At 65.0% G+C, this 13,391-nt stretch overlaps 2 protein-coding genes across 2 annotated transcripts; both read right to left on the reverse strand.

Annotated features, from left to right (window-relative positions):
* Window positions 1–376: 376 nt before the first annotated feature.
* On the reverse strand, window positions 377–4,087 carry ALDOC (aldolase, fructose-bisphosphate C). The gene is made up of 9 exons (XM_074160610.1): window positions 4,018–4,087; window positions 3,055–3,177; window positions 2,763–2,974; window positions 2,617–2,671; window positions 2,386–2,546; window positions 2,046–2,129; window positions 1,786–1,960; window positions 1,506–1,705; window positions 377–889 (listed from the first exon to the last, which is right to left on the reverse strand). The coding sequence occupies exons 2-9, from the start codon at window positions 3,164–3,166 to the stop codon at window positions 794–796; spliced, it is 1,095 nt and encodes a 364-aa protein (XP_074016711.1). The 5' UTR covers window positions 3,167–3,177; window positions 4,018–4,087; the 3' UTR covers window positions 377–793.
* A 1,916-nt stretch (window positions 4,088–6,003) lies between these two features.
* On the reverse strand, window positions 6,004–13,117 carry SPAG5 (sperm associated antigen 5). The gene is made up of 22 exons (XM_074160893.1): window positions 12,486–13,117; window positions 12,208–12,400; window positions 11,778–11,897; window positions 11,554–11,646; window positions 11,291–11,425; window positions 10,885–11,004; window positions 10,535–10,627; window positions 10,154–10,288; window positions 9,902–9,995; window positions 9,720–9,813; window positions 9,532–9,613; window positions 8,969–9,102; window positions 8,512–8,677; window positions 8,169–8,340; window positions 7,787–7,858; window positions 7,510–7,633; window positions 7,135–7,246; window positions 6,830–6,910; window positions 6,603–6,746; window positions 6,374–6,448; window positions 6,191–6,271; window positions 6,004–6,117 (listed from the first exon to the last, which is right to left on the reverse strand). The coding sequence occupies exons 1-22, from the start codon at window positions 13,115–13,117 to the stop codon at window positions 6,004–6,006; spliced, it is 3,066 nt and encodes a 1,021-aa protein (XP_074016994.1).
* Window positions 13,118–13,391: the final 274 nt, after the last annotated feature.

Here is a 13,391-nt window from a genome sequence, read left to right on the forward strand (position 1 = left end):
GCAGAGAGACCAATCAGAGCGCGGTACCCGCCCTGAGGAGGCGGGCTTCTGGCCGCAAGGCCTCTACGAGTGCCGCGGAGGGACAAGCCGTGCCTGTGCAGCGCCGAGCACCGCGCCTGGGAAAGGGAGCTGGAAACGGGGGACGGGGGGGGAAACAGGGGCTCCCCAAGGGCTCCTCACCCGCCCCAAGGCTCGTAGAGAGAGCCCAGCCACTCCTATCAGCTCCCAGTGCCCCGCGATGAGTGTGGGTGAGCTGAGACCAGGCACAACTCATTGCATGAGTGAGCACAAGACGCTGCAAGGGGTGCCCAAACCCAGCCGAGGGATGAGGCACGGTCCCCCCATGGTGCCCGGCGGTGAGGGAGGAGGCGGCACAGCGCTGTCTCTACCGTTTATTCGTTGTTAGGCTATTTGGTACACGGGGTGCACACGGCAAACACAACACAGGCGCCCCAAGGGCGGCAGCGACCGGGACTGCGAAGCTACGGCAGGGCAGGGGCACCCCCAGGCCTCCTCTCCTGCCCCCCACGCGGCCAGGGCTCCCCCACACAACAGCCTGGCCGGAGCCCCCCGCCAAAGGGGCACCCGAATGGCTCCCTGCGGGGTCCGGGTAACCCAGGCCCCCCATTTCATCTGCAGACGTGGCGGGTGTGGGGCTGGCCCACGGGGCGCGCTCCCCTTCCCCTCCCCGCGTGGCGGCTCCCCTGGGTGGCTGGGGTGGAAGCGGGGTGTAAGCAGTGGCGGGGAGGGGGCCGGGGTGGGGGCCGGGGCCGGTGGGGCGCCCAGCCGGGGCTCAGTACGCGTGGTTGGCCACGTAGAGGGACTGCCCGGCGGCCCCCGAGTCGTCCCCGCTGCCCTCATACTTGCCCAGCGCTGCCAGCCCGTTCACCTGCAGGGAAAGGAAACGTCAGCGGCCCCCAGCTCCAGTGGGGTATGGCCCTCGGGGTCCCCCAGCCCCTGGGGATACTGCCTTCAGGGTCCCCCAGCCCATGGGGACATAGTCCTCGGTGTCCCCATGCCCTTGCAACAATACAGCCCCTGGCATCCCCCTCCCAAAGGGACAGAGCCCTTGGCATCCGCCACCTCACTGGGCACAACCCTTGGTGTGCCCCGTCACCCCATGGGACTTTTGCAGCCCTCTTCCCACAAGGACAGAGGCCTCAATGTCCCATGTCACCCTAGGGGTCCCACAGGGACCTGGCCCTTGGCATCCCCCATTCCCCTGTGGGGAATGTCTCCCACGGAGACAGTACTGTGTCCCCTCCATGAGGACCACGGTCCTTGGCACCCCTTGTCCTGTGGGGCACAGCCCTTGGCGTCTCCTTTCACCCTGTGTGACATGGCCCTCAACATCCCTTATCCCAAGGGGCATGGTCATCAGTGTACCCCTTCCCACGGGGACACACCCCTCGGTGTCCCCATCACCCCACTGGGACACGGCCCTTGGTGTCCCCCATGGGACGCAGTCCCCAGCACCCCTCTCTTGCGGGGGCCATCCCCATCACCTCTGCGCGCTTGACAAACTCCTCGGTGGCGGCGGTGGCATTGTCCCGCTGCCCGCGCCAGGCGCTGAGTGCCGATGCCTGCAGTGCCCGTCCGTAGGAGAAGGTGAGAGCCCATGGCCGCATCAGTGGGCACGTGTTGATGGCGTTGAGGTTAATGGAAGCCTCCTCCTCACTCTGACCCCCGGAGAGGAAGGTAACACCTGCAGAGAGCAGGGTAATGGCACCAGGGGGGCTACAGGGCATTCCCCTCCTGGTCCCCACCACATCCTGGTGCCAGTACCTGGCACGGCTGGGGGCACAGTGCGGCGCAGGGCGGTGACAGTGGCCATGGCAATCTCCTCAGGGCTGTACTTGGTGGGGCAGGAGTGCCCGGGGGTCACCATGTTGGGTTTCAGCAGGGTCCCCTCCAGGTAGACGTGGTGGTCGCTGAGTGCCTTGTAGACAGCTGCCAGCACCTGGGGAGGACAGGCAGTGTGGAGTCCCCCGATACATGGCACAGCATGGCATGGTGCCCACCCTGCTGCCCGCTCCACTGCTCACCTTCTCCGTCACGTACTGGCACCGCTTGAGGTCATGGTCACCATCAGGCAGGATCTCTGGCTCCACGATGGGCACGATACCGTTCTGCAAACACCAGGCAGATACCATTATGGGGATGTCCCTGGGCATCCTCCTGGCCCCATGACAATGTAGGGCCAATGCCTGGACCTGGGGGGCGATGCTCAGCCCCAATGTTCAATGTCCACCATTGCTGGTGATGCCCATTCCGGTGGGGTAATGCCTGGCCCCATGGGTGATGCCCACCCAGGCACAGGGGCAATGCTGAGCCCCATAGATCTGTGCCCATCCTGTGGGATGGTGCCTGGCCACAGGAACGTACCTGCTGGCAGATGCTGGCATAGCGGGCCAGGACGTTGGCGTTCTCCATGATGGCGAGTGCAGAGGGGGTGTTGTCGCTGATCTTCAGCACGCAGCGCCACTTGGCGAAGTCGGCCCCATCTTTCTTGTACTGGGCACAGCGCTCCGACAGCCCATCCAGACCTGTTGGGCAGTGAGTCAGCCCCGCAGCCCCAAGCCCCACAGCCGCTACCCCACTACCCACTCCACCTACCCTGCGTGGTGGTCTCGCCATCTGTCCCAGCCAGCGGCACAACACCCTTGTCTACCTGTGGAGAGAAGGGGAAGGCGGCGCTGAGCCCCACCAGCACCCTCTGAGCACCCTCAGCACCCCACAAACCCGCTGGACACCCCCCACACCTTGATGCCCACAACGATGCCCTTGTCCTTGATCATCTGGACGAAGGGGGTGCCATCATCAGCCTTCTGGTACATGGTCTCGTGGAAGAAGATGACGCCCCCGATGCATTTCTTCACCCGGCTGTCGGCGCTGAAGAGGATCTGGCGGTACAGCCGGCGGTTCTCCTCCGTGTTCTCCACCCCAATCTGGTTGAGGCGCTTCGCCATGCTCCCTGCGGGCACCCAGCACCCTCATCAGCCTCAGGCGTAGGGGAAAAGGGGTGGCGGGACAGAATCTCCCCCACACACTCACCTACGGACTCATCGGCGGCCAGGATGCCCTTGCCCGGGGCCACGATACGCAGCGCGATGTCCGACAGCTCCTTCTTCTGCTCGGCCGTCAGCGCGGGGTATTGGTGCGTCATGGTGGCGGTGGCTGCGAGCAGAGCAGACGGGGGCTGAGTCACGCGCCGGCGGGGTGGCCCCCCCCCCGTCCGCCACCCTCCCCGTATCCTGCGGGGACCGGGGATCCCCACGTGGCTGGGACCCCGGCCCTGCCGGTCAGCGGGGCGGGGGGGTTCCATAAGCAGGCAGCTGCCCTCACCCCGGGACGGGCAGGGCCTCGTGGAGGATGCCGGGGAGCTCCCAGCCATTTTGCTGCCTGCTCGCCCGCCCCCAGCCCAGCCATCTTGAGGGAGCGCAGCTCCGCGGGGGGTCGGGACAGGGAACGGGGCGGGAGCGGGGGGGGGGTCGGGGATGGAGATACCGCGGGGCCGGCGATAGCCCGGGTGGGAGATACGCAGCGGATGGCGATAGACCGGGGATGGGGATACCGGGGGGGATGAAAATATCCCGGGAATGGCGCTACCCGGGGAGGGAGAGACCCCCGCGGCGGCACAACCGGGGCTGGGGGTACCCGGGGGCTGGGGTGCCCCGGGGCCGGCGCCGCCGCGCCGACGGGGATGCCCCAAGGACCCAGTACTCGCCCCGTGGCGGCGATCCCCGGGCAGGCACCGCCTGGGCTCGGACTGCGCCAGCGCAGGGGGGGTCTCCCAGCTCCCCCCACCCCCCGGCACCCCCATGCCCGGGGCTCCCTCTGCCTCGGAGCCCCCCCAGCCTTGCCTGACCCCAGGGATGCCGCCGGCGGCGCCGCAGGGAGGCACGCCGGAGCCTTGGCGGGGCTGCGGGCTCCCGTCGTCGGGGTCCCTCCCTCGGTTGTACCCCCGGCCGGCCGAACACCCCCACACACACACCCCGGCTCCCGGCTCCCCCTTACCGTGCAGGGCGGGCGGCGGCGGGCGCGGACTGCGGGCTGCGAGCTCCGGTCCCGCGGTAAATGGGGCTGCGATGCCGCAGAGCTACGTGACCGGAGGGGCGGCACCCGGTAGGACCGGCCCCCCCGGCCCGCTCCGCCCCCCCCTGCCGCCACCGCACGCACCGTCTGACCCCCCACCCCCTCACCGGTAATCCCTGCCGCTGGTCGGGACCCCAGGGTGACAAACGCAGGCTGGGGACCCCCTTGTACCACCCCTTTGCAACCCCCTACTGCTGGTGGGGACCACTCTATGACCCCCCCCATCCCGGCCAGGGCCTCAACTGAGTTACACCCCGTGATAGGCAGGGACCCCCGTGCTACCCAGGCACCCCACTGTGCCACCCCAGTGCCACCCCGTTGTGCTGCCCGAGACCCCTCTGTGCCGCGGACCTTGCTGTGCTGTTCCTGGCTGTGGGTAGGGACTCCCCCTCCTACCCCCTTGCCCCCCCCCGGGGACCCCATTGTGCCACCCTATTGCCACTGCAAACCATACAGGGACCTTCCCCATACCAACTGTGGGCCAGGGACCTCCCTGTGCCACCCCCAGGCTGGGGACCGCACCACTGCCGTGCCAGGGACCCTCAGCCACATCACCTCTTCTTCCAAGGACCAAGCCCCAGCAGTGCAGAGCCCCAGACTCCCAAGACAGGGTGGGGGCTCCTGCAGGAGACCAGTCCCCCCAGAAAATCTGCCTGGAGCCAGCGCAGGGACAATAACGGTGTCCCCACTCACCCCACGGGGCCAGCTGCCAGGGCTATGCTCTGCTGAATCCCCACCGTAAAAGGAGGGCTCAGCCACCCCGCGTGGCCCTGATCCAGGGAGGAGAAGGCATCTCCCCCCGCATCCCAGAGCCGGGCACAGCCTGGGGGCCCCACTGCCGGCCCCTCACCTCAGGGGGCCGCATCCAACCCCCTGCCAGCAGGGTCACAGCCGCAGCGGGGAGGGAGGCAATGCCAGGGAGCAGCAAATGCTGCTTCCCCACAAGCCACCCACGCACCCAGTAAATAGAGGCACAACCCCAAACACCTCCATTTCCTCTGTGTGTGTGGGGGGGTGGTAAATAAAGGTGCCAGCACCCAGGGTGTCACAGCACCCACCCCACACAGGGTGGCGAGGCTGGGGCAGAGGGCAGAGGAAGGTGATTCCCACCCCCCCCGGCAGAAGAAACAGGCCATTAAAAACCAGAGCACTTGTTTGAACGCTGCTATTTTGGGCCATGCTGGGGGAGGGAGGTGCCGCATGGCCCCCATGGCAGCAGGGAGCATCCTTGGGGTCAGGAACACCGGGAGGGGGATCCCGCAGGAGATGCCCTAGCAGGGGAGGAGGGAAATAAGTTTGGAGCTGGGCTGGGAATAGGGGTGGCCCTGAGGGAGCCCTCCCGATGCAGGAGCGGGTGCCAAGGCGGGGGCTGGGAGAAGGAGCTGGCGGAGCTCCCAGTGCCTGGCAGGCAGAGCTTGCCACAACCCAGGGGATGCTGGATCCACACTGGGAGGGGAACCATCCCCATGCAACAGGCATGTGGCCCACAGCCCTGTGATAGGGGGGGACAGGATCCAGCCTCCGATACCCTCCACAGGGGGAGGCAGGAGGGAATCTAGGGCAGGAGGAGGAGGAGCAGGGGCCCGGGGAGGAAAGCTAGGTCAGCCCGGGCGCTGCCGGGGCCGCAGGGTGGGAGCCTGGGGAACGCAGCCTCTTATTGAGAGCAAGCACTGCAGGGGGCAGGGGGGGTACATATGTCCCCCACCACCGCCTGGGGTGGCGGGGAGCCATGCCCACAGCCCCGTGACGGGGAAGGAGCAGGCACAGGCGGCACAGGCTGGACGAGTTGTCCCCACCCAGGGCACCGAGAGCTTCCTGCATCCATGCACCAGGCGGGGTGAAAAGCCAACAAAACTTTATTCAATACATAATTACAGCATTAAGAAGAGGAAGGTTTCAGGCTACAGGCTATAGCGGCTCGGCGGCTTCCTTGCTGCCACTGCCCAGCTTCAGGCCCAAGTACCGCAGCAGGCTGGGGAGCTCCTGGCAGCCCACTGCCACGTCAGGAATAGCCGACAGGACCTGGGGAGGGCAGTAGCATTAGTGCGTTGCTGCAATCACAGTAAGGGTGTGAGCAATGAACCGCAAACCTCACCTCTTTCATCTTCTCCTGCATCTCCTCATGGCTCCTCACTACTTTCTGAGCATGCTGGAGCTTCATCTCCAGCCCTCGGACCTGTGGTGGGAGACGCCTGTCAGGAGCCTGCCCCACAATTAGGCAGAGACTAGCCCAGGACAGGGGACTAAAGCCAGGGCAGGCGCTTGAGGCTCCCCATACCTGTTCCCGGTACTTGTCGGAGAGCAGGAGATTCTCATCCTCTTTCTCCAGGAGCAGCAGCCGCAGTTTGTCCACCTGCAAAGAGAGTGAGGGCCGCTGAGAGCTCAACGTGGAGCAAGAGTCCTGGGGTGGGGCAGCCGTCCCCTGCCATCCCACTGGTTGCCTGCTCAAGGTCTTGAGGGGGTGGTGACACAAGGAGCCCTCAGCTCTGGCAGCCCCCCTGCCTCACCTCCTGCCGCAGCAGGACTCGCTCCTGGACATAGACAGCATCCACCTTGGGCTCCTGCCCCCGCATCTCCTCCCACAGCACCTTGGCCTCTGTCTCTGCACGCTGGAGGGAGCGCTTCAACTGGGAGACCTCTCCCTTCAGCCTCTGTGGGGAGAAAGGAGACGCTGAGAGGGGTCCCATGGCTGGCACCCCCAGACATGTAGACCAGCCAGACCTCCATCACACACCGTGACTTCCCCGCTTTTGTCAATGAGTTGCAGCATCTTCTCTTCCTGCTGTTTCACCACATCCTGCAGCTCCTTCTCATTCTGTGGAGGGGAAGAAGCCGTGTCAGGCAGTGCCCAGCCTCTGCCACGCCCAGGACCTCAGGGAGGGAGCAGGCTTTCTCATGTTCGAGGTCAGACAAGCCAGGAGCACCCATGGGGCATCACCAGAGCCGGTCACCCAGATTTCTCCATGTCCTAGATCAGCACCTGTCCCAGTTTGGCTCTGCCCTGGGGTGAGCGCTGGCCCATTTCTGGCACTGGCTCACCTGTAGCTTGCCCCTCAGCGCCTTGTTCAGCTTGGCAATGGTGGCAGCCTGGGCATCCATCTTCTCCTGGCTCTCGGCTGTCACCGTCTCCAGCTGGAGCTGCAGGTCGGAGCTGGGAGAGCATAGCGGGGTTGAGCCAGTGGGGAGCATGGTGCCCAGCATCAAGCCCCATCCTGGGCATCCCACCAGCCTCATGGTGGGAGAGGCCAACCCACCAACCTGGCCAGCTGCAAAAAGCCTTTCTAGTCATGGCAGGTGGTCTAATGCAGAGCTGGGACAAGAGGGAGACCCCAGAGAGGCTGCCCGCAGGAGATGCCATGCCCAGGAGAGCAGTGCCCATGTCCAGCCCTCAACATGAGCCCCCACTAAACTCACATCTCTGTCTGCAGCGCCTTGAACTCGCTCTGCTCCAGCTCCTGGATGCGGGAACTCAGCATGGCAAGGTTGGAGACCACAGATCTCAGTTCCTTCACGCTCTCCAGCAGACCGTCCTCAGGCTCTGTGGGCAGGACAGAGGCTCGTGAGTGGCATGGAGGGAATGTCAGCCCCAGGGGACATGGAGCCAAGCAGGAAGGCATGGCTGCTCATCCACTGGTGCAGGCAGCCCTGCAACTTTGGAGCAGGGTCCAGGGTAGGGTGACAGCCCCAGTACCTATTGGCTTTGGTGTAGAGGCAGATTTGTCCTTGGTGAACACACTCCCACCTCCAGCGGCTTCATCAGCATCTGTGAGAAGAAAGGACAGAGGCGCTGCTGTCCCCAGCCCTGCATGTTGCAAGGAGCATGACCAGAGCTCACCCACACACCCATCCACCCCAGGGAGCTCAGAGATAAGACCCCAGCTGTTGGCAGGACCCGTGACCCAACCCATGGCTGCCACAAGGGAACAACCAGGGAATCCACAGGGAAGGGCATGGGAATGCCACTGGGATCTCCTCCTCACCCAGCACCAGTGCACATGCCCAGCACGGGAGGGAGCACTCCCCATCCCCACACAGGGACCCCCCCAGCGCCCACCCAGCGGGTCCCAGCTCACCTTTCCCCGACACGGCTTTCAGGACGCTGCCCACGAAGGAGTCCCCGGCACGGTACGGGGTACGGTATGCTGGTGTGCGGCACGCAGGGGTCCAGGCACGGCGTGGTGTCTGCCAGCTCGGTGTCCATGGAGCTGGGGTCCAGGCTCTGCTTCTTGATGGGACATCTTCATCCTTCAGAGGGGAGGGTGAGCACAGCACCGGAGAGCTGCTTGTGACAGCTCCACACTGCCCCAGCAAGCTGGGGGGGGGGGTGTCTCGAAGCCACACCAAGGAGAGCCACAAGGGTCTGGTTTCCCCCCTGGGACCACCTTCTTGTCATTGTCCCTGGGGCAGGGCTCCTACCTCCTCTTGCAGAGCAGCCCTGAGGCAGTCGGCGAGCTCCTGCAGCCGCATCTTGCTCTCGGTGATGTCCGTGGAGCACCAGGAGACTTTGTCCCTCTTGAGCTGCAAGTCACGGAGCTCGGCCTTGGTGGTCTCCAGCTCCTGGCTGAGGGCAGCCTGCTCTTCCCTGCAGGATGGCACCAGCATCAGTGGGAGCAGTGTTCCCTCTCCTCAGTGTGGCATGGGGACATTTCACACTCCTGCCTCCCACTGTGACCCAGGGGATGCAAACCCCACAGATTTAGGCAGCTTCCCCCAAGATGGGGTCTGCCTGGTTTCCCCACAGCCTCTTCCACCCACCTGGGCAACCACACTTGGCTAGGCAGCAGTGACTGGAGCCATGTCCCCCACCCCCCAGGAGGAGCTCAATTTCCCAAAATAGAGAGGTTCAAGTGGAGGCAGTGAGCAGGGTCAGTACCGCAAGCGCTGGTGGGAATCCATCAGCTCCTCGTACTGCAAGTTGCGCTCCTGCAGGGTGGCCAGTGAGGACTTCTGCCTGGCCTCCAGCTCCAGCAGCTGCGTGCGGGACATGCGGTTCTCCTGGTCGAGGAACTGCAAGAGGGCGGAGGGGGACACAGCCATGAGCACCTGGCTGGAGATGCGAGGGGGCCCATTGGGACCCCCAGCACGGTCCCTCCCACACCTCAGGGTGCTGTTTCCAATTCAGGGAAGCTTTGCTCCTAACAGACCAACCCTGGAGACCAGTGGTTTACCAGGGACATAGGACAGGCTGGAGGACAGCACCATGGCTGCAGCCAGGGGAATTATCCCAGAGAGCTGTCATCCCCACCCCCCACCAGAGAATCACCACCGGGCAGGATGGAGAGAAGCGCTACGTGCAGGATGTCAACCGCCCCTGCTGCGCTTACCCCCCACCGTGGGAGGGCTAATCCCGCTCCTGACCAGCCGCCAGCGATCCCGCCAGGCCATGACGGGGACCGGCAGCGCGTGACAGCGTGGGCAGGGTCAGGCAGCTCCTACCTCCCGGCACTCGGTCGCCTCCCGCAGCTCCTGGAGCAGCCCATTGCACTCCCGCTGTAGGGTGTCCCTCTGCTGTGCCAGCCTGCAGGGACGGGACGGGGTCAGGGGGTATCACATTTTGGGGGCAAGGAGTGGCAGGAGGTGGCTGTGGGGGACGCCAATGCACTGTCCCAAGGGCTCAGACCCACCGGGCTATCTCCTCCCACTGCTTCTCGTTCTCCTGCTGCAGCGCATCCCTCTCCTGCTCCAGGCTGGCCAGATTTGTCATCAGGGAGGTCACATCTGTGAGGGGCAGAGCCATCAGCATCAGGGGAAGATGGGGTCAGCAGGGACAGGGGAAGCACCAGCCCCCATGTCACCCATCCCCTACCTGTGCTGAGGCGTGAGTTGGCCACTGTCAGCTGCTCCAGCTGAGCCACTGCATCCCGCAGGGCCACTGAGGTCTCCTCCAGTTGGCTGGATGCCTGTGGAGACACCATGACCTCCAGGCTCACTTTGGGTTGCTCTTCCTCATGGGGTGTACCCACACCAAGGGGACCCCCATGCCTGGGGTCAGCCAGGCTGCAGGGGAGCATCCCAGACCCCCTCGCCAGGCATCACTCAGCACTAGGCAACCCCCTACCTCCTCCTTGGCTTGAAGAGCTTCGTCTGCTTGTTGTCTCATGTCATCCCGCTCCTCCAGGCAGCCCTGCAGCTTGCCAGGCACATTCTCCAGCACAGCCCGACACCGTGACACCAGGGTCCTCAACTCTTCCCGCTGTGAGGGGAGATGGCACCAGGCAGAGCTTAGCATGGCCCTGCCAGCCTCAGAGACAGAGCAGTCATGACAACTGGTGGCACTGCCCCACTATGTGACAACAGTTGGGGCCGGCAGCCAGGCTGCCCACAGTATCCAGGGCACAAAGGGCTCTGGGGCAGAGTGAGGTGGAACCAGCCTGCACCACACTGGCAGGGAGACAAGGGGCTGAGCCCACCGCCAGCCCCGCACTGGGACAACCCTCACCTCCACGTCCAGGGCTCTCCTTTCCTCCTCCAGGTTTTCAAAGGTGGCATCTATGAATTCCCGGAAAGACTGAGCCTCGGCAGCCAGAGATGCCTGTAGGGCAGGAAAAACAGGTCAGTGCTGCCATGGTGGAGGAGCCACATTCCATGACCGTGGAGGGAGGCGAGCACCAGCCCCAAGGCAGGATCTGCAGCAGCTTCCCAGCAGCAGCACCAAGAAGTCTCTGGTGGACCCAAGCCCATCACAGATCATTGCTCAGAGCATCACCCAAGCTCAGGACACAGGGGTGCCTGTCTAGCCCCCCAGGGACCCAGGTGAGAGGCAGCTGGAGGTGGCCCCCCGCTCAGTACCTGCTCATCGATGGCGTCTGCCAGCAGCATGCCCAGCTCTCGCTGGGAGGCCAGGCTCTGGTCGCGGGCGCTGATCTGGGCACTGGCATGGGCACGGAAGGCCTCCAGGAAGCGATCTCCCTGCCAAGGGAAGGATGCTGCTCTGGGCACAGTGTCACAGGAGGGGCAACTCCTGGGAGCCACCCCAACACGTCCCCAGCAGGACACTGATGAGCCAAAAACCTATCCCAAGGAGCTCCAGCCACCCCAAGCAGCCACAAGCACTTCCAGGGCCACATCGGGATTTTGCCCTGGGATGCCAGAGAGACCTTCACGCCCGGGAGATGTGCAGATGCAGGATGCCCCATCAAAAGCATGGGGACAGCAGATCCTGTCCTGACACCCCCAACATTGGTTGCCCCTCTACCTCCTCCTTCGCTCGGACGGCTTCATCCGCTTGCTGCCTCATGGCATCCCTTTCCTCCAGGCAGCTCCGCAGCTTGTCGGGCACATTCTCCAGCACAGCCCGGCACCGCGACACCAGGGCCCTCGCCTGCTCCTGCTGTGAGAGGAGATAGTGCCAGGAGGCACTGGGTATAGTCCACGGCTGCCGTGTGTACCAGCAGTGCCAGCATCTCCCAAAACTGGGGGGGGGAAAAAGGGGACCAGCCCGGCTGCGCGGGGTCTCACCTCCTGGGAGAGGGCTCCCTGCTCATCCTGCAAGGTCTGAAAGGCATCATCCGTGAGGCCCCGAAACAGGAGGCACTGCCTGCTCCAGGCGCTCTGGGGAAGGGACAAGTGCACCAGTGCTCAGACAGCGCTCTCAGCGCTGGCACAGGCAGCTCTGGGCACACGTCTGCCCTGCCCGATTGAGACCCAGCACGCTCATTGCACACCAGACGGCCGAGACTCACCATCCCCGCAGCAGCCAGCTCCAGCTCCCGCTGCAGGTCCTGCTCTGCTCCCCGCTGCCGCTGCAGAGCCTCCGTTTTCCTCCGCAGCTTGAGATAGAGGTTGCAGTAGATCTCCTCTTCCTAAGGGCATCCCGGCAGAGCAAAGGGGGGTTTGCACCAGCCCTGCTCCACCCTGGGGTCCAGCAAGAGCCATTTGGCTGTGACACCTCTCCATCCCCCCCTCCCCATATGTGCCAGGGATGTTTCTCCGTGCAAAGGGTTCAAATCCAGCAAAAATAGCAGGTTGAACTGGGCACATGATGCTGTGCCGCAGCAGCCCCGCTGGGCCATGCTCCAGCTGGAGCCACCGACCTGTTAGCAGCATGTGGGCACTGTCACGGCACCGAGGCCACAGGGAATGGGGTGGCATCACACCAGTGAGGACTCTTACCCCTTTGGGGCGGGTGACATCCGTCTGCGTGAGCGCATCCCTCTGCTCGGCCGGCCCCACGCCGAGCAGCGGCCGCTGGCTCTCCTGCCAGTGGCGCAGCCGGAGGGAGAGGGCTTCCATGATGATGAGGGTGCTCTCCAGCCGCCCCTCCAGCTCTGCCCGTGGCAAGGACTTCAGCTGCTCCCGGGGACAGCTGGGGACAGAGAGAGGAGGCTTGGGGAAGAGACAGCCCGTGGGTGCCACAGCCCCATCCAGGGGGGGCACATCCCCACACTTACTGCCAGAGCAGGGAGTCCGTTTCGGCAGCGCTGTCCTTGGCACAGGGGGGGGCACCCACGGACGTGTTTGTGCTCCTCTCCCGCAGGTCCCGGGGGGTCATGAAGGTCCCAGCGACCGTGGTGGACACAGGGGTGACGCTGGTCCCAGCGACTGCGGTGGACACAGGGGTGACGCTGGTCCCAGCGACCGCGGTGGACACAGGGGTGACGCTGGTCCCAGCGACCGCGGTGGACACAGGGGTGACGCTGGTCCCAGCGACCGCGGTGGACACAGGGGTGACGCCGGTGTGGGCATCCCGCTGTGATGCGGGCAGGGGCAGGCTGTGCCGCAGGGACTCCAGCAGGGATGAGGCGTTGAGGCTCTTCTCCAGCCACACCAGTGGCAACATCCAGGATACAGCACCCGGGGTCACTTCAGGCGAGGGGACGGGGGTGGCCACTGCCTCCAATCCAGCATGCTCAGACCTATCTCCTTCGGTGGGAGAGGGTCCAGGGGAGCCCTGCTCTGGGGGTGCAGGGGGTGGGGACTGGGTACCCTCAGGGGTGTCCTGGCAAGGCGAGGGACCCGCACCCTCATCTCCAGCCGAGGACTCAGTGGTCACGGGGCTGCAGGAGAGGTCGGTGGGCACCATGCGCCAGCCATGAAAGGGAGCTTCCTGAGGGGTGGAGCTGGTGCCAGGGGGTCCTGGGGTGCAGGAGGCTGGGCTGGCACTGCCAGGGGTCCCAGGGGTACAGGGTGCCAGAGTGGTGCTGCCCAGGGAGTTTGGGGTGTAAAGCACTGAGCTGATGATACCAGAGGGCCTGGGGGTGCAGGGTGCTGGGGAAGCGCTGCTGGGGGGGTCCAGGGCACTGTGCCCTGGGATGGAGCTGCACGGGGGGGCTGGCACGGGGCTGCCAGGGGGCTCA

The sequence above is a fragment of the Numenius arquata genome, chromosome 18 (assembly GCF_964106895.1).
Source record: "Numenius arquata chromosome 18, bNumArq3.hap1.1, whole genome shotgun sequence".
Taxonomy (NCBI): Eukaryota; Metazoa; Chordata; class Aves; order Charadriiformes; family Scolopacidae; genus Numenius; species Numenius arquata.

Coding starts and splice junctions, on each gene's coding strand:
- ALDOC (XM_074160610.1), bottom strand. CDS start 3,166: ATGACGCACCAATACCCCGCGCTGACGGCCGAGCAGAAGAAGGAGCTG. Junction 2,672..2,762: donor GCATCGTTGTGGGCATCAAG/GTGTGGGGGGTG, acceptor TTCTCTCCACAG/GTAGACAAGGGTGTTGTGCC. Junction 2,547..2,616: donor TGGCGAGACCACCACGCAGG/GTAGGTGGAGTG, acceptor ACTGCCCAACAG/GTCTGGATGGGCTGTCGGAG.
- SPAG5 (XM_074160893.1), bottom strand. CDS start 13,117: ATGGTGCCCACCGACCTCTCCTGCAGCCCCGTGACCACTGAGTCCTCG. Junction 11,647..11,777: donor AGCTGGCTGCTGCGGGGATG/GTGAGTCTCGGC, acceptor TCCCTTCCCCAG/AGCGCCTGGAGCAGGCAGTG. Junction 7,247..7,509: donor AAGGCGCTGCAGACAGAGAT/GTGAGTTTAGTG, acceptor ATGCTCTCCCAG/CTCCGACCTGCAGCTCCAGC.